Source organism: Elephas maximus, chromosome 23 (assembly GCF_024166365.1).
Source record: "Elephas maximus indicus isolate mEleMax1 chromosome 23, mEleMax1 primary haplotype, whole genome shotgun sequence".
NCBI lineage: Eukaryota > Metazoa > Chordata > Mammalia > Proboscidea > Elephantidae > Elephas > Elephas maximus.
The window spans coordinates 54,684,952-54,704,571 of NC_064841.1; the positions used below are offsets into that span (position 1 = coordinate 54,684,952).

Genomic DNA, 19,620 nt, shown 5'->3' on the forward strand with positions numbered 1-19,620 from the left:
ATTTGATTTATTTTATTTTGTGTGCCAGACAACATAGAGTAAAACATTTGTGTGTAATGCTGCTAACATCGCCCCACCCACTGCTCTCTGTATTCCTTCTTCCCAAGAGGGAATACAGACTGCAAATATCAGTTTAATAGAAGATTGGAATTCATGGTTGGGGTTTCATATAATAAAGTGTCTAACCTAGTTGACAAGGCATATGTCAACCCACAACATATTTAATTCCTTCTAATAAGCCAGTACCCTGGGATGCCTAAAGGTTTCACTACTCACCATGATGATTCTTATTTCCTTCAGTTATCAAATAGATTTCCAATCCTCAACCAATGGCCATGTTCTTGCAATTTGGTTTAAATTATAATATGACAAAAAAAAATCCAATCCCTCTCATTTTATTTTAATTGGATTTAGGTATATGTCTACTGCTTCTCAGCACCTAATAGAAGGCAGTGGAGTTTTGTTGTTGTTGTTAGGTGCCATTGAGTTGGTTCTGAAACAAAGATCCTATGTACAACAAAATGAAACACTGCCCAGTCCTGCACCATCCTCACAACCATTGCTGTTTGAGCCACTGTGACAACCTATCTGGTAGAGGGTCTTCCTCTTTTTCGCCGACCCTCTACTTTACCAACCATGATGCCCTTTTCCACAGGGAATAGTCCTTCCTGATAATGTGTCCGAAGTATGCAAGACAAAGTTTAAATAATAGTAAGAAGTCAGGGAGATGGTCAGTAGCTAATCGGATAAATCCAATTGCCTTTCATAGGAAAATACAATCAGGATAAATTTCAGCACTCACAGTTAAAAAATTAGTAAAATGAATATATTTCTGTGGTTGTACTTTATCTTAATGGGCAGGAAAAGATGATCAATATAAAGTCAAAGTGGATCACCAGGTAAATGAGAATCAGCACAAGAATTCTATCATTTGTGTCAAGTAAGTCTGAAAGGTATTTTTAGACATGTAACATATTAGAACTGAAGAACAATCCAGCTTATTGACATACAAACTGTAAGAGCAAAACATGTTGTCACAGTGGTCATTTATCCTAGCTGGACTAACACAGTAGGTAAACAGAAATCTGGTTTTCCTCCAATTTGGAGAACCGATTGTTAAGCGCCTGCCTGAATGTAAAATAGAATTAGGCTATGAAATAATCAGGTAATTAGAATATGAATTAAATAAAGTCGAGCGCCTGTTTAATTTCCTCTGAGGAGAACAAACACTGCTTCGTTTGGAACATTTGGCACATGAATTTTATTTACCATGTTCACTCCTTTAATGTTCCATCTCTTGTTTTCTCTGACACAGCTTGTGCTGGATGCTGAAACTGTATGTCTGCCCAAGTTGGTTCAAGGGACTGGGGGTCCCTCTGGCAGCTCACAGAGACTCTATGAAATCTGTGTTTGTCCAGATGGGAAACTTTACCTGTCTGTGGCTGGTGTGGGTACCACGTGCCAGGAAAACAGCCATGTCTGTCTCTAAACCATCTGCATCTTCCACAGAGTACATGGACAATTTTCAGAAAGCTTAAAAAAGTTCCTGACTTTGAGACTTCAAACTTGGAAAGCAATTTTACATCCTGTAAGACTGAGAGTGTGGATGGAAAGAAGCATCCACTTTTAAAAGGAACTCAGAAAGAAAAACTCACCAACAAAAATATTCAGACAAAACTACACGGTTTCAAAATGGCATGTGGATGTTAAACGAACAAGTTGTCAAAGGGCTGTGTTTATTCCACTGAGTTAACAAATTTTCATCGGAACAATTAATAAATGATGGCTTCTTTTCCTCATCTTTTGTGTGCGTAAATGTACTATGAAATGTTGAGTTGCTATTTGAAACTGATTTATGATGGCCAACTGTGAACATCTAACTCCCCATCAAGGTAATGTTGGTAACTACTACAGGACTCCGAAGTCCTGTGCAGTGTTTGCTTTTAATCACTCAAACCTGTGAGCAAGTTCTCCCTCGAGTATAATGCAAAGTGTGTCAGATTTCATGAGAAAATATTCAGGTTTTGAATGCACATTGAGGTTGATCTGATTTTCAAGATGTAATCAAAGGAATAAATTATACAAAATGAATCATGGTTTACTTATAGTCAATGAGCAATAAATCAACCTACATTTTTCAGTCTTCGAAGTTTAAGAGTATGTCTTACTTTCTTTAATCCTCACAACATTTTGAGGTAGATAGTACTTTCCCTCAAGTTATTGGTGATAATATGAAGGCTCAAATAGGACAAGTCATTTACACAAAATATCTACTGAAATACTAAACTGTGACCCTAAATTTGCACAGCCTTTTGATATGTTCTCATTCTATCCAAAGCAACAATCTATCTGATAACTGCATAAATATGATAGTATTCATTTGACAAATGAAGAAACTGAAGTCCAGAGGGATTTTGTCATCCAACAAGATCAAATGGCTATTAAATGGTGTGACTCCTAACTGCACAGCCTCTGTACCTATCACAGTAGTTGAGATGATTTTAACTTCCTAGAACCGGACTTCCACAGTTTTTGAAAATAATATTTAGTGCCATTTGGTTGTGTAAGTTCCTACAGAAATCAAACAGAATACTATGAGCCTATGAAAACAGGTTAGTTTTTGTGTAAGCCACTCACTTTGCAAAATGCCCTTCACAAAAGTGGTAGACTTCATTGTTTTGTTTTTAAACCAGTTGTTATAATTCAGAATCCCAAAACAACTCAAGATGTAGTAGGACCAACAGCATTGCAACTTTTTAATTACAGGATTTCTGTCTATAAACACAAACTCAAATTCACTTTCTACAGTCTCAGAACAAGAGAAAGTAGAAGTCAGCTCTTCATGTCAATGCTGTTTTGATAAGGTGTTCATTTAGGTGCGTAGCCCAGTTGTTAACAACTCCCCAATTTTTAAATTGCTAGTATGCATAGACACTTGGAATTGCACAGTGCATCCTAAGCAGTTAAGGGTAAGCTCAACTCTAAATACTCAAGGTTCATGAAGGGGTAGCCACTTTTAGATGTACATTGCTATTCACCTTTTCCATGTAGTTAACCCTTGATTTTTAAAATGAATGACTTCTTCCTTACTACGGTATCTCAATTAAAAAAAGATGAAATCGTTTTTTTGTGTGTGTCACATTTACTCTCTTGTTCCAATATTTTAGTTCTGCAAAACAATGTCTGAAAGCCCGGCTGATATAAAATAAGATTATCATGGAAGATCGACAAATTGGTTCTCGTAATACACATCAAAAAAAATGGTGCTCAGATGATAAAGTCAAGAAAAAGTACCAAGGAGAAAGCATGGAGAACAGAACCTTTTGAATAAAAGTCTTAGTTTTTTGCTTGCTATATGGAAGCCCTGGTGGTGTAGTGGTAAGTGCTACGGCTGCTAGCCAAAGGGTCGGTAGCTGGAATCCGCTAGGTGCTCCTTGGAAACTCTACAGGGCAGTTCTACTCTGTCCTATAGGGTCGCTATGAGTCGGAATCAACTTGATGGCAACAAGTTATATGGAATCAACTTGAAAAAGCTATTATGGATAAACACACAGCTGCTTGGAAACCCTGGTAGCATAGTGGTTAGGTGCTACGGCTGCTAACAAAAAGGTCAGCAGTTTGAATTCACCAGGTGCTCCTTGGAAACTCAGTGGGGCAGTTCTACTCTGTCCTAGAACATCACTGAGTTGGAATCAACTTGACGGCAACGGGGTTTTTTTTTTTTTTTTTGGCCTTCTCCAGAGTAATAAGGGATTTATCCTTGGTTAGAATCAAAACTTTTAGATAGGCTATATTCTAAAATGTATTACATAAACCTGGCTTCTTAAACACATTATACAACAAAACTGAAAATTTACTTGAAAGTTCAAGGTCATGAGTATGAACATACCTAATGAGGTATATGGAGCCCTGGTGGTGCAGTGGTTAAGAGCTTGGCTGTTAACTAAAAGGTCGACAGTTCAAATCCAGCCACTCCATGGAAACCCTACAGGGTAGTTCTACTCTGTCCTATAGGGTAGCGATGAGTTGGAATTGACGGCAATGGGTTGTTTGGATAGACTGCTACTCCTTTATACTAAGTGGTTATGCATTGAGTGTTGGTATTTTAGGGACCCAAAATACAGCACTTCTTTCCCAATTTATGAACCAACTAAGAAGCAAACACAAGTCAAAATGGTGAAGATCAAAGTAACAGCTTTGATAGTATAAGTTTGGTTTGCAGCCACATGGACTCCCTAAGACTTCACACCTGAATAATGCTTACCTCCCTGTCACAGGCAGATGGTAGGTCTCCCCTGCCCATGTGGCTGACTCCATGAAAGAGTATAGATAGCCACTCTTTCTGATGTCAGGCAAATCAAAAGGAAGGGGTGAGCCCACAAGCTCAGGTTCTTCTCCCAAATCCCTTCAGCGAGCCGAAACCAAGGGGCCCAGAGGCGGTCCCCTCATACTTTGTTTTTAGGTTGTGTCTACCTGATATAGCTTTTTGTCCCCTTCCTTCTCTGACTTAAAACTTCACTTCCCACTTGGCTTTAACAGTCTTCTTCTTATTTGAAATCCCACTTGAAATTTTCTGTGGTTTGGAGACCAAATAATCACACTTCTTAGAACTTTGTGTCAAGTACCAACAAATACGTCACATTGGACGGTCAGCAACTTCAATGCTGTCTTCTAGGAGACCTGGACTTTGATTTCAGAGTGACAGCACTTCCAGACCCACTTAAGAGAAAAGCATACATTTTAAACACATAATTTTTATTTTAAAATAATGTGGGCCTTACTGCTATCCAGTATATAACTAGACTACTAACCTAAAGGTAGGAGGTTTGAACCCACCCAGCTGCTTCTGTAAAGATTACAAGAAAACCCAATGGGACACTTCTACTCTGTAACACATGGAGTTGCCATGAGTCAAAATGGACTTGAAGGCAATGGGATTTTATCTATAGTTTTGATGTATGCCACTTAGTATGAGTATTTACAAATTTCACTGCAGAATTATTAATGCATTTGATGACGGGTGATTCCTGATCCTGCTGGGAGCACTTCATAAGTTATATGCACTTGTATTAACTTTCTAGGAAAACTTGGTGGCATAGTAGTTAAGAGCTTTGCCTGCTAACCAAAAGGTCAGCAGTTCGAATCCACCAGATGCTCCTTGGAAACTCTATGGGGCAGTTCTACTTTGTCCTATAGGGTTGCTGTCAGTCAGAATCAGCTCAACAACAGTGCATTTGGCTTTTATTAACTTTCTAAGATCTCTCTGGATATAAGAGTTTTAGATAAGGGACTGTGAATGTGTATTAAAAGTCTAGAAAACACAAAACTCCAATTAATTTGATTAACTATTACAAAGGCCAGACTAGGCTTTCAGTGGCAATTTTAATATCCAAAAACAAGTGTTAAATTTTAGCTTCAAAGTTGAAAGAAAGTTGAAGACCCAAAATGTAGCAGTCCCATTATTGGACAATTCTTAGTTCTTCTCTGCCTGCCTAACTTTGAAGACTTGGGCCTCAAGTATAAAGATGAGCATTTAATATCTTTTGAGGCTCATGTATGAATTAGCCTCAGACATGCAACTCAGCTTTCTACCTATAAGAGAACCATATTTAATGTATCTATTATACATATATACACCATCTATATCAACTAATCTTATTCCTTGAAAAAGTGAAATAAAATAAACTCTTAGCTAAATCAATGAGCACCTCATAAACCTAGTATATACCAAGGACTTTATGGTCAATTAATTGTGAAAAATAAACCTGCTAAAATTTCAGCATAAAGATACATAAGAAAGTTTTAATATTTCCAGTGAACACATACATTACACATACACACACATCACACTTTAATGCAGGGAGATATCAAGTTTAATTTCCAGGAAATACCAGTTACAAGGATTTCATATGTACATTTTACTTTATTAAAATTATGGCACTTAATATAACAGCAGAAATAATTACATGGCTTCACATCCAGAAGCAATACAGTTTTGGTGGCGCAAACATCCCTTACTACCAATAAAGGTAAAAAAAAGTTTCAACATATTCCTTAAGCCCTTAATTGCATAAAATATTATATTTAGCATCATTCACAGCCAGTACACTTATATAGACTAATTATCATTATCTTTCTTTTACATTCCGCAAAAGAAACATGTTAATGTAAATAAGTACGGTAAAACATCTGAGCATGATACAAATTAAATGTCAGTTCTGAATCATTCATGGGGAAAATACAAGCTCATAATTTGTCTTTTGAAAACAACTGGATAATTGTCACAAATATTTTACAATTAATGTTCTCAAAGTAAAATCCAAAAAACCCCACCAAGTGCCATATTGAAAGTCAATTTTTTTAACTGCAGCACCGTTAAGACATGAAATAAAAGACTGCATTCTGTTCAACCACACTAAGCAAATTATGACACTTGTGGAAAATATGTATACACAAACATAAAGCACGTGTTCTAACAACGGATAAATGTTGCTCTGGTGGGCAGTCTTCAGAAACAATATTAACATCTGGTTATAAGAACTGCCACCATTTTGAGTTTCCCATACGCTATCTCCATGAAATAGGAAGCCTGTAAACATAAAGTGTAAAAAACATTTAAAATAAAGATGTAAAGTGCACTCAGTGCACTCTAAGAAGTACTATCTGCATACTCTTAATCAAGTAATGTTCAGGATTAAAATACTGTACCATTAAGATGTAAAATTGCAACAAATTCATAATCAGATCCAGCTGATAAGAAAACAATGCATCCAAAAAAAGATGCACTTTAAAAAATGATAAACTCCAAAGACTTAATTCCCCTTATTTGTTTAAATCAATGATATGTCCAGTGTTTCATTAGCTCCTTCAAAATTAGCATGTTAAAAACATAAAATCAACTTCATCCTAACCAGACATTATATAGACTCTTACCTAAGAAACTGCCAAGCTTTGGTTATGTAAAGTGCAGTTCAATAATGTGCCATCCTAGCCGTTCAGAACATCTAGCAATCTTTCAGTTCATCACCTTCAAAATAAATGCCTTTTACACTCGGCTAAGGTTTCCTGTTGGTATTCATATTAATAATAAGCCAAATTCTTCCAGAACAATCGCAGTGTACATCACAATTCTCAGATACATGACAATGAAGCTTAATGAAATACAGCAATTCATATTTGTGCTCTGACACATGAAGGATCTAGCTGTGCTCCTTTTTTAACTACTTCAGACTTTCTGTTGTATGAAATTCTCAAGCTTTATTATTATACAAGCAGTACATTCCATCACCCTCATAGCAACCTCGGAAGTGAACCTGTCGTTTGGAATCTGTGGGAAAGGAAGCAAGTCAGGATATCTTGTTTTTAGGCTATCTACACCATAAGCTTCCAATGTATGGACATCATTTGTCAGTCCTTCAAGCTGCTGACTATACTCCTCTATTTTTTGTGCAAGTGCAGTTGGTTTCACATCTTTATCAGACTTTCCCCTTACAGCATAGTCAGCCGCAACCAGAGCTAATTTCGTAGAGAGGTAACATTTGAAGCATACCCATTCATTGGCATTTTTATGAAGGTCATTTCTAGCAGCTGAAAAATTTGCTCTAGCTTGTCTTAGCCATCTACGTGCTTCAACGGGATTACCAACAGACTTGAAAGTGGGAGGAACGAAGAACCTTTGAGAGTAAGTCTGTCCAGCTGCAGGGGGGCATTTTTCTTTATTTTGTTGCTGCCTTTCAGATTTATGGCTCGTTGCTTCTTGATTCCATGAGGTATAAAATCTTTGAAATGAGTACTTATCTGACTGAAATCGGGATGCTGAAGTGGAAAAGGTTCGTCTTGAAGCTCTGTCTGCATTTTGATCTAGAAAAGCCTGTTTCTCTAATCTGTTGATTTCATTCTGCAAATGCTTAAAAACTTCATTAGCAATATCGTGATTCTCTGGATTTTTGTCAGGGTGCCACTTCAAATATAGCCGTCTAATGATCTTTTTTCTTTCAGATTCTGGAAGCTTCCAGGCTTGCTCCACCACTGATGTCACTTCTTTTAGGATTTCTGGTAAGGAATGAACTTTCAGCTTTTTGGGGGAAGGATGTTTTGAAGATGAGGTTTTGTGGCTCTCTCGGCCAGGGAAAAGAGGAGGAATGCTCCGTAGTCCTGGGGCTAGAAACTCTGTAGGGCTGGTTGGTGTGGAAGGAGCACTGTCCCGGCTATGAGAACTTTCATCAGGCCTTGAAAACTTATATAGATCAAGAGAGCTAACTATTTTATATTCACTATAACCAATATCAATCTGATATATCTTTCCTAGAAAGCTAGAATTGTCCGCATCTTCTCTTTCAACTTCTTGTACAATAATTGCATATGTATATGTTGGCTGGTATGATCCGTAGATATCACCACCTTCCGCATCAACAAGGTATCCAACGTATTCTCCTGGGTAAAAAACATTCATTGGATCCATAAGCAGAGTATAATGGATTTCAGCAGGTATAGGAGTGCCAGGCATAGGGAGTTCAAGTTTTGATGGTTCCGAGGAGTCATATTTCACTCCTAAACTGTCAAGTTTCTCACTGATCCTGTAAATATCATTGCATCCTAGCATAGCAATTAAATATGAAGTGTCCGAAATCAAATTGTCAGTTGCTGACTTAAGTGTCATTGCTAATGCTAATAGGAAATTAATGTCTTTACTGTCCGAATGCTGTATGTAGAGCAGAATGACTGCATTACCAAATCTCTTCAAAAAAGCGAAAGTTTCACTTCTGCTGTGGGGAATTGGATTAAAACCTTTAACCCTTAATGTCGTTTGAAGCTTTTCAAAACAGGAAACTTTCAATCCTTCCCTCAAGGCTTTGCAAAGTTTTACGGCTTTTTCTTCATTGGCCAGGAAAGCATTATCATTTTCATGCTTCATGATTCTAATTAGCCCTGTAATGAACTGCTCAGAAGACAAGAGCAACTGCAATCTTCCCTGAAGAGAACACAATGCTCCAAACTGACAGACTTTGGGAGTCTCTTCATCTAACTGTTCTTCAAGAATACTGCTCAATAAACGAGGTCTGAGTTTTTGAGGGAAGAGCATTATCAGCTTAGTGTGAAATCCATGGTCTTTCCCTAAGTAACACTGGCTAAGATCAACCAACATTTGCACACCAATATTCCCCTGGATTCTACTTTTATAATGTGGTGCATCATCAAACACTAAGACATTGGACTTTACCAGTCTACCATCCTGGCTTGGAAGGTGAAGGGCAAGGTCTCGTGCATTCTCAAGGTCGTTTCTAACCTTGACTGAATCATTTTGTAGACTCCTGAACAGGCCAGAAACTACTCTCTTGACTGTCCGCATTTCATTAGGATCTAACTGTTTTCCTTCAGAATTTTTGAATATGCGACTCAACACTTCGACATATTGTTTGGTTGAAATAATATCTTCAGTGCCTAAATGTTTGAATAGCTGATGAAATGTTCCAAGTTCTAAAGGTAGCTTGTACAAATAAGGTTTAAAATCAGATTCATATTCTAGATTTATCACTACCTCCTCAGGTTTCAAAAGTTTCCAGCCATCTTCTACCATCACAAAGGCAACACCCCGCAGTTGAAATCGGAACTCCCTTTTTTCTGCACTGAGAAATTCATATATGCTCCTTAAGACCTTAGCTCTAGTTTTCACCATTTCTTCATCCAAAGTTGTAATGTTGCATATGTTTCTGCAGTTATTAATGACCTTATCAAGAGGGGGATCCAAGTTAACATTAAGCATACTTAAAACTTGTTCAAGCTGTTCCTGTGGACCAAGGTCACTACCTTCTTGTTCTCTGATACTCAAGGGGGTAGCTTTCTCTGGAAGAATAGGGCAGGATGTCCATAATAGCTGCAGCACATCACACTGCTTGAATTTAGGGTTTACCTGTGCTCCATTGAACTTTATAAGAGGAAGTGTTCCATTCACCTCTTGATATTGAGGATGAAATCGAATGAATTCAGCAGGGGCCCGCTCAGGACATAAGAATGGAATCAAGGACAGTTCTTTCAGAAAATTTCCAGACAGCAAATCCATTCGTTCTTGGAATATATGATGGAGAAGGATATCAACTGTATTTTGCAATGTTTCTTTAGACCAATTTTCTGTATTAGCTCTCACACTGATTTCCTTAGCAAACTGTAGCAACTGCTGCTGAGAAAGTATATATTTCAGTCCAATATTCCTTAAGAATTCCACCCAGGATGTCATAAATGCAACCTGATTTTTGGGTTTTATAAGTTGTTCCAATTTTTTAAAGAAATCTTTAGGAATAAACAATTTTTCAGGAAGCATAACTTCAAAAACCTTCACAGTTCTATCATAGAAATGCTTTGCTTGCTTTAGTCGACTGTTAGCATCATGGATTATCAACAAGCTTTCTAGTTTTTCAAAGAGTTGTTCCTTAATTTCTGATACTTCTTCAATACTAGATAATCTGTTCTTAAGATAGATCAAGTGCTCTAATTTTGCATCATAAGAAAGATTTTCAATTTTTGCTAAGAGGTGTTTCAAATATACCTCAAGATCATCTACAGGTACACAGCCAACCATCTCATAGAGTTCCTTTAAGTGTACTTTTTCTTCAAGGAATGCTGATGATGATGATTGTGTCCACTTGTCCACTTCAGCTGAAGGGATACTTTTTGTAAGTACGTAGCATGTTCCAAATTTTGCAATGCTCATGTATCGACCACTGATGGATTTGTAGCATGGAAGTGACTTTAAAATTTTAATGTCATCCTCAGACATCAAGTGACTCAAGTTGCAGTTGAAATACATCAAAAGTGCCTCAAAGTCATTTTCTACTAATTTTTCAGTTCTAAATGTTGAAGTCTGGACCATATAATGTACAGCCTTCAAAATGCTTGAGGGGCTCTCTATGTTTGCCGTGTGACATGACAACAGAGGAACGAACATGCTGTCTTTGGAGCAGATTTTGTTCAAAGCAAGCTGAATACAGCCAGCTTTCATTAGGGCATGAAAAACTTTATCAGTCTGGGCATTTGGAAAAACTGCTATATGCATAAGGCTTAGAGGAAGCAGAACGTCACCTTCAGGAACCACAAGCTGATTAGCTGAAACAGTAAATTTTGTTCCTGGAAGCAATGCCCAGTCTTTTAGAGTATCAACAACGATGTCAAATGTTGGTTTTGCTTCTTCCTGGTCTTCTTTCAAACTTACAGATTCGCTGATAAAATGCCATGCATTCTTCAGCCAAGACTCACTTGCAAAATTGTCTTTCCACCGCGTACAATTTTTGGTCTTATATTCACGAGGCAATACAGAGGATAACAAATCAGCAAAGCTGGAAATGTCGAACACTTTAGCAACATTACAGTTCAATAAAATATTACTATATTTCAAGTATAATGTATTCATAAACAAGTCTTTGCGGGATGGAATCAATTCATGATAAGTTGTTAGAAACTTGGGTCGTTTTGCATCAAAAGTTTGCAAAACACTGTCCAATGTAATGAGAAGGGGCAGTCCCTCAACTTCAATCTCATTTTCTTCTGCATCCTTAAAACAATAATCAACTAAAAGTTTTAAACTATGAAAAAGTTTTAGGTTAGTCTGCTGAAGACGACAAGGCAGCTTCCCAATATGGCAATTAGTATCAGGAGAGGAAAATGTCATTAAAAAAGATCTAACATCAGCAGGAGTTACATAACTAACAGGAATATCTGCATCTATAAGACAGTGGTAAAGATTAGCAGTTTCATCACAGTTATAAACCAAGTTGAAACCAATTTCTAAAAGTAGGTGTTTTAGTCTGTAGACATTCTCTGCTACTGTTTTTCGTGTTGTGATATTATAATCTGCATTTTTTAGGTGCTGTAATTCATCCTGTAGTAAATTGTCAAAAAATGGTCTAGTTTTATTTGAAGTAGACATATTAATCCAAGTAATTATAACTGCAGAGTGTAAATCAGAACCATCAATATTTGGAGCCCGTACAACAGGTAAAAGACGTTTCATGTCTTCATGAATAAAACTATACAGCGCTTTCACTAGGCAATATAAATCTGGCTGCAGATCAAGCCTGTTGACTGGGAAAAATGACAGAAACTTTTTTAAAGTGTCCTTCACAACATGAATGGGCGTGTTCTGTAGAACTGACATTGTTGGGTCAGAGCCAGGGAAGTACCGTTTTTTCAACTGGGTGAGTAACTCAACATATGCGGGAGCTATTACTGCTGTCATTAAGCTGTTATTCCAGTCACTTCGAACACCAACTCCATTATCGTCGCGCCACAGATTCCTTCTGGCTGAATCTAGAGCAAAATGGCCGTTCACATGAAATGGCAGCCCTGTCTCCAAAGAGAGGGGCAGAAAGCAGAAGGCCCGATGGGGTTTTTTATAGTTGTGAGTGATGCAGGCAGCCACTCCACCACGCGGGAAAAGAGTAATATCTTGGTTCTTGTGAGCTGATACAACACTCTTGGATACCTTTTCCATACTTGAAAAACCTGATCTATTACAAATTAGCCATGTAGTGAGATTTCCTTCAGAGTCCTCAGTATCCATAGTATAGGTTATTTGTTGAACTGGTATGTCTTTGAGCTGCCTCTTTTTAGTAACACTGTCAATTACTGATGCATGAAATTGTTTCCTTTTCAGTCTGTCTCCATCGGTGATCTTGCCCTTTACTGAATACAGCACATTTAGAGCGCCTGTAGCTTTATCTATTTCACAAATAGAAATTTTCTCCATGTGATTAAGAAACATTAGAAGTTCTGCCCCATCTGAGCGCAATTTGTCCAAAAGATTCTGGACCATCCTGTCTGATGATGGAACTGAGGAAATTTCTGAAACTTTTGCCATATCTGCATTACGAAGCGGAAATCTAAACATTGTGCAATTATCCAGTTTAAAGTGCGTTCCCAAATAAAGATCCAGAACATCTGAGAACTGCGTCCTAAAATCTGCATCCAAGTCTCTAAACATGCGTCCAGGACTGACTGATGTGGCTCCTGGTGCGTACCGGGCATGAGGATCAAAAATGCACAGGATATCATTGCCAGAAATGAAAGAAGGGCAGTCTGTAATATGATACACAGAATTAAATCCTATTCCATACTGTCCCGTTTTACAAGGATTTCCTTCTTTGGTGCCTTTTCCAAGATTCTGAATTCCTCTGACATCATCTTCTGTAAAAGGCTGATTATTATATACACACAGTGCTGGCCCTTGCAAAGGTGCCCACTTATCATCAAAAATTCTATCAACTGGGTGCTGTCTCGGGTCGAACACAAAGCAGATTTCGGTGGCTTTTGCATCGTCAGCATTTTGAAGAAGCTCTTTCAACATTTCCTTTTCTGAAGGATAGGCATTAAGAATACTCTTAATTCTGCTGGTCAGTTTTTCTTTCTGCCCAAATTCAGTGCCAAGTGTTGTAAAGCAGATGTTAGATGCATATCTTTCTAAGGCTTTATGCCGCTTTGGTACTGCTCCTAGTTTTACAGCTACTTCCCTGGGTATATCAGCATGACAATATTTCACAGTGGTATCTTTAACTTTTATCCAGGGACAATCATTGTAGCATAAAGATTTGGCAGGGAGAAGCACTAGGTTAGTATCTGGCAATAATATTTTGCCATAATTTTTCTCACAAAATTCTTGTTTCTTTTCTCTAATGAGACTCCAAATTCCTTCACTAATTATTCGTCGGCAAAGCTGAAAATTCTCTTCAGTTATTTGCTTTGTTCCTCTTTCTTGATCTATAGATTCCAAAACAAGGGCAAAATCTTCAACAGTGAATGACTGCCTCACACCTACACTTTCAAACAGTTCACGGAAATTATTTTTATATTTATTAGGCAATTGATAAAGATATGGTGCTGCTTCAAAATTCAAATGAAAAGAAACTTTTTCTGGGTCAACATATGCATTCTCAACTAGAATGAAGCTACAGGGTTTTAACTTTTCAATAACTGATAGCTTTGAGACTTCATTTTGCATCATTGCTTCATGAAGGTATTTGTAGCAAGCATTGGTGATATTTTCCTGGTATAATGTAATTCCATCATCAACTGATTTGGCAACTTCTTTCAACTGATTTACAACCAGCTCAACTGTTGGCTTCTTAAGTAATCCCAAAAACTCTTTAACAGCCAATGACATTGAACCACAACCTCTGAAGGAATGGGAATTTTCATTCAGAATTGGTTGTAGAAGACAAATGACATCTTGATGCTCAGCTGTGTAAAGGTCAGTGGCTGCAAACATGGTTTCAGGTTTGAAACTGTTACCTTTCCATTCCAAAGAAAAACCTGCTGGTTTTGTTAGAAATGGAAGGAAAGGGATTGTTTGATATCTTGCAGCAAAATCTTTTGCTCTAGGATCCCTGATTTTTAGTTTTTCATCAATAAGACTTAATAGGATACTACTTCTTAGACAAGCAGCAACATGATCACTTTTATTAATCTCGGCTACTGACTCTGCCCGCTCTAGCATGTCATCCCATAAAATGTCATCTTTTGCCATGCCTAACTGGACTAGTTTAATCAAAATAATAGGATTAAGATAATCCTGAGTAGAGCCATAGGGAAATCGCCCATCTTTAATATCAAATAACTTTGCAACTCGTCCTTCAGGATGAATCAATCTCGATGGTAAAACCAAGGGGTGCCCCTCTAAAGAGCAAGGGATACAGGGAGTAACACGAAGAATCCCTGAGAACTCATCAATTTTTTCATTTAGAACAAAATTCATTAAAGGATCTCGAAGTTCTGCTTCAATTTCTTGAATGTTTGGGAAAAACACTTCTGAAAAAAACTGCTTCTCTGAAAATGTATTTTCAAGAAGTATCTGTCTGCAGCCAGCTTCTTCAAACCCTAATTTTACTGAAGAAGGAAGCTCAACAGCACAGAGGTTTTTCGACCCAGTCTTCTTGAGGTATTTCAAAAATATCTTGAAGGCTGCAGGACCAACATCTTTTCTTTTAAGTATAGAGTCATCTAGAAATCTCACATTCTTCATGGAAACCCATGTAGATCCATCAGAGAAGACTCTGGTCAGTTCTTTTCCTTTCCCGTGAGCTATATCTTCATAAAACCCTTGACAAATTACAGAAAAATCATCATGAACTAAGTCAGGATCAGGCCATACTGTGTAGTAAGTATAATCATCCAGCTCCCCACTGACTGCCAGGTCCCGCAAGACACTGAGCGCCTCTAAGTAAGCTTTCACCACAACATGTCTCATGAAGGTGTTATTCCATCGTCCTTTTGTATCTGTCTTCCAGATTTCTTTCCTATTTGAAGTAACAGCAAAACACCCATTGATGTGAACTGGCAAACCTGTTTTTATTCGTAAAGGTAAATAGCAGAACACTTCTCCAATGTGTGGCTTCACAATCCACTTCTGGTCCTGAATTTCAGAGAGTAGCACTCCTACTGCACCACAAGGAACAAGTCCCAGTCTCCTTCCACTTTCACTCAGGGAGAATTTTAGAGCCTCCCCTGTATCCATACTGGCACATATAAGCCACGTGGTACACTCCAAAGTCTTTTGTGGCAACTCATCTGATGGCTTCTTTCCTTGCCCAGATTTAGCCATTTCAAAGAGAGCAGCTGGGTCATCATCTGGACCTCGAAAAAGTGGTGAGTGTAAATCAGCAATCCTTCTGAACACGTGATGGAACTCTTCAACTGTGATCTGAAGGATGCAAGATGATTTTGGTGCATCGGTGGGAAGCTTTTTATTACTGCTGCTGCAAGTCTTCATAAGTTTAGCAGCTTCTTTTAAAACACTTAAAACAGGGGCATTCAATGCTTTGGAGGAACAAAATTTTTTTTTTATTATTATTATATCCTGGGCTAAGTTGGGATTGGTTTCTTCAATTTTCAAATATTTTAAATACATCGAGTTTACACTCTGAGTGAAAACGATAAGCCTGTGTCCACACAGGCTAAATTCATCCACAAGAGAGTATATATCTGCTGTGTTATAGCAAGTGCCACTGACTTCGCTCGCTTTAGCTTCCTGTTGCGTTCTAAAGGAAAGTCGAAAAAGGGTTCCTTTGTAGCTGTAAGGTGCTTCTAGAGTCAAAGGTAACTGACAACCAAAAACACCTATAAATGGTTTGAACTGATTAGGAAATTTCCTAAGTCTTTTCTGTTGTTTACTCCAATTAATTTTGATTCCAGGATTAGATCTGTCTTTAATGTGCTTACTGATATGGTTTATGTTTGGATCAAACATTATCATGAATTCTCGACTCATAATGATGGGAATGTCAGTGATATGGTACACAGAATTAAATCCAAGACCAAATTTTCCAACTTTGTCAACTTCTCCTCTCTTTAAAGATTCTCCTAATCTAGTGATATTCACAAAATCTGAATCTGAGAACTCAGAATTATTGAACGACCACAAAGCGGGGCCGTGGCAAGCGGCCATCCCCGGGTCCAGGAGGTTCTCCCTCATGTCCATGTTTCTCCGCATGTCAATCATGAAACTGCACTCTGTCGCATCTGCATCGTCAGCATTTTGAAGTAGTTCTTTGAAAATATCTGACACTGAAGGGTATTCTTCAAGGATATTTTTTATTCTCACAGTAAGTGGTTCTCTTTGTCCTGACTGCTCAAATCCCATATTTTCAGGATTGATCAATCTGGTACTAAGGCAGGGAACTTTTAACCATTCTGCAGTTTTCATGGGTATGTCCTCATGCACCAAAATGATTGGCTCCACCGAATCTTCCAGTAAGTCATTAAGGTCATCAACTTTGATGTCACAATAACAACATTCATGAATCGGCTTCATGATAAGTTTAGAAGGACTTCTGCTGTGATATATGGGAACTGGAGTATTGGGGCTTGCCGGGATCTGATTGCTATACAGCCATCTGATGATATTCAACATAAGATGAAGATTTTGTTTGCTTTCTTGCTCAGTAAGCTCTTGATCACTTTTGAGATATATCTTCTGAATGACCATGGAAATGTGATCTGATGTCAACTCCTCTATAGACCCACAGACTTTAAATAACTGGTGAAATTTTGCCATGGTTTTAGGCACACTATGCAAATAAGGCTGAAGGTCCAGATCATGGATAGGTTTTATCACTGCTTGGGCAAGGGGACAAAATTTTTTGCCAGTCCAGACCCAAGGAAATTTTAAGTCCCTAAAAAAATCTTTGCCTTCATCTAGATGATCATGCATGAATCCATAAATTTCAAGCAAAATATGTTGGAACTGATAGTAGTCTTCATCACTAAAGGTTTTCGAAGTGTACCAATCCACAACAATTTTAAAGTGTTTTAAGACAGCATCGATGTTAGGTGTTGTGAAAATGCCTAATGCTTTTTCCAAGTTTATATGGATGCTTTCAACAAGAGGGATTGATGAGCCAACCAGAATTGCATGAGCTACATCGCACATATCTGGTGGTGCACAAAGATTACAGAGATCTCCTTTCCAGACTAAAGACCCTGGATAATTTGGAGGCCTTTCCTTGCAGGCTGGAACCCATTTTATTTTCCTCAATGTCATTTTTCCTTCAGATGACTGCAACAATGTCTGGTTCTTATTTAAGACCAGTAAGAGTGTCTTGGCTTTCTTTAAAAGAACGTCCTGATTTGGACAAGAACTGGCCTCTAAGGCCTCAATTCTTTTTGCCACTTGCACGACATCTTTCTCTTTGAGACTGGCTTCATTTTTCAAGCCAATCTGTCTTAAAGAGTGAAGAATATCTCGTGAGGTAAAAAGTGAAGGTGGAAAACAGATTTCTTCTTCATTACAAAAGAGATCCTGTAGTACTTCTACATCAGGATCAAAGAGCTCACTGGCTGACACCATCCTTTCCTGTGAAATCTGAATGAATTTTAATGGCATTAACCAATCAATCACATCTGAATTCTCATTCTTAAGGGAGGACAGATTCTCAAGAATCCATAACATAAGCTGTTTTACTTCTTCATTTGAGTAACATGCATTTTCAATGTCTTTTAAAACAAGCTTTAAGCAGCTAGTGGTCTTTAGCTTCTCTATTTTCAGCATGTTTGCCAAGCGAATCGTAGCTTCATCACTACTGTCTATTACAGAAATAGAAAGCCGGAGGTTAGGTGGAAGCTTGGCAGTATGATCTAAGACTTTACAACCTTTCAGTTTTGTATAAGAAGAAATTCCCTGACTAGATGAATGGTTAATTCTCTTGAATATTGGCAATTCCTGAATTATTCTTTTTTCCTTTTCACTGCTATCCGTTAAACTAGCTAAGAACTTTCTCAGAGCATCTTTGTGTGTTGGAAGAAGTGAAGCAATCTGATTACACAGCTTCTGCAATGGCATCTTCTCCATGATCTGCAAAACAGCACTTGGTAATGGTGAATGAACATACTTTTTAATAAGTGGATGCTGTATAGAGGTGTCTAGTTTTTTAAGGACAATTCCTCCAAGTTTCTGTACAATATCTGCTAAAAATTCTGGAAGCTGTGCTTCAGATTCATCATCTAAAATAACTAAGGATGGAATCCTGAGTCTAATGAGTTCCACACATGTCTGACCTTCTTCTAGTGCAGTTCTGGGGATAAGTGGCATCTCATCAAATAAAGTCAAGTCCTCCGAAAAGTGTATATAGAGATTCTTCCAAACCATCTTAAGCCATGAAACAGATGGGTGATTCCTGTCTTCACTGAATGGATACCATTGAACAAGCAGGTCTCTGCCAGGCCAGAATGCATTCATCACTTCTTTGATAAGACGTGCAAATCGTTCTGGATTTAGAAGCTGCAGCTGAGTACAGGGCCTTCCTGCAAATCATATACAGAAATGTTATAAATACATATAACATTTATTTATTTCATTTTCTATTCTCAAAGATTAGATAGTACTAAAAAGTCATTTTACGAGTTGTAAGTATACTGTAAAAAAAAGAATTTTAAATAATAATGACAGAATTTATACACAAATCCCTATTTAGAATATGGGAGAAATAATCCTTTTAGAAAGTGCTTATTTAAAATAAATGTATAAAGTACATTTAAATGTGCTTTAAAAATTATCCTGCAATATTCTGCAAATGGAGTCAATATAGGAACTAACTTTCAGTGCCTATATGTCCACAAATAAAAGTACCAAAGAAAATGCAAATAAAGTTTATATAGGTATCTTTTTATTTAAGGGTAAACAATTTATAAACAAATGTAATATGAATTGCTTTTAACTACACTATGCTGTTTTTCAACATTTCAACAAACTTCATGGCTGCACAGTGCAAAGAAGGGGGCTCTGATGTGAGGACAGAGGCTTGGGTTCTAAGTCTCAACATTTCTTGAAGTTGCGGCAACAAGGAGATTTACGTAGTTTTCTTTCAATGATTAAATGTGCAGGTTAGTATCATTTAACCCTTCTGGACTTGAATTCTCTCAACTGGAAAAAAGAGTGGGTGGGGGGGTGTCTACAGATTGCTCTTTATACATTCTTAAATATGTATATATGACCTTTCTAAAGGAGCTTTAAATGCTTCAGAGCCAAGCAAAGGGAGCAAATGGGCATTGTCACAAAGAGGGGGACTGTTCCCCTAACCAGAGCCACTCTACCTGTATACGTTTTATAAATTAGGGAGACTAACAAGATTTTGTTTGAAG

The 19,620-nt window shown here is 37.7% G+C and overlaps 2 protein-coding genes across 4 annotated transcripts in view; one reads left to right on the top strand and one right to left on the bottom strand.

The window, feature by feature from the left end:
- SGCG (sarcoglycan gamma) overlaps positions 1–3,244 on the top strand; it is a 288,542-nt gene extending 285,298 nt beyond the window's left edge. The window contains exons 8-9 of one of the 2 annotated variants that reach the window (XR_007515049.1): positions 1,316–1,892; positions 3,168–3,244. Coding sequence is in view for 1 of the 2 variants with exons in the window: in XM_049867160.1 (XP_049723117.1) it covers positions 1,316–1,489 (174 nt within the window). In the remaining variant the exon portion in view is untranslated. Of the gene's footprint in view, positions 1–1,315; positions 2,065–3,167 lie in introns of those variants that run through there. The other variant, XM_049867160.1, reaches the window with a different exon arrangement.
- Positions 3,245–5,826: 2,582 nt separating this feature from the next.
- The window catches only part of SACS (sacsin molecular chaperone), a 147,083-nt gene continuing 133,289 nt past the window's right edge, over positions 5,827–19,620 (bottom strand). For both annotated transcript variants that reach the window (XM_049867140.1, XM_049867141.1), the window contains one exon: positions 5,827–18,783. In XM_049867140.1, the coding sequence (XP_049723097.1) occupies positions 7,226–18,783 (11,558 nt within the window). In that variant the 3' untranslated portion in view covers positions 5,827–7,225. The remainder of the gene's footprint in view (positions 18,784–19,620) is intronic.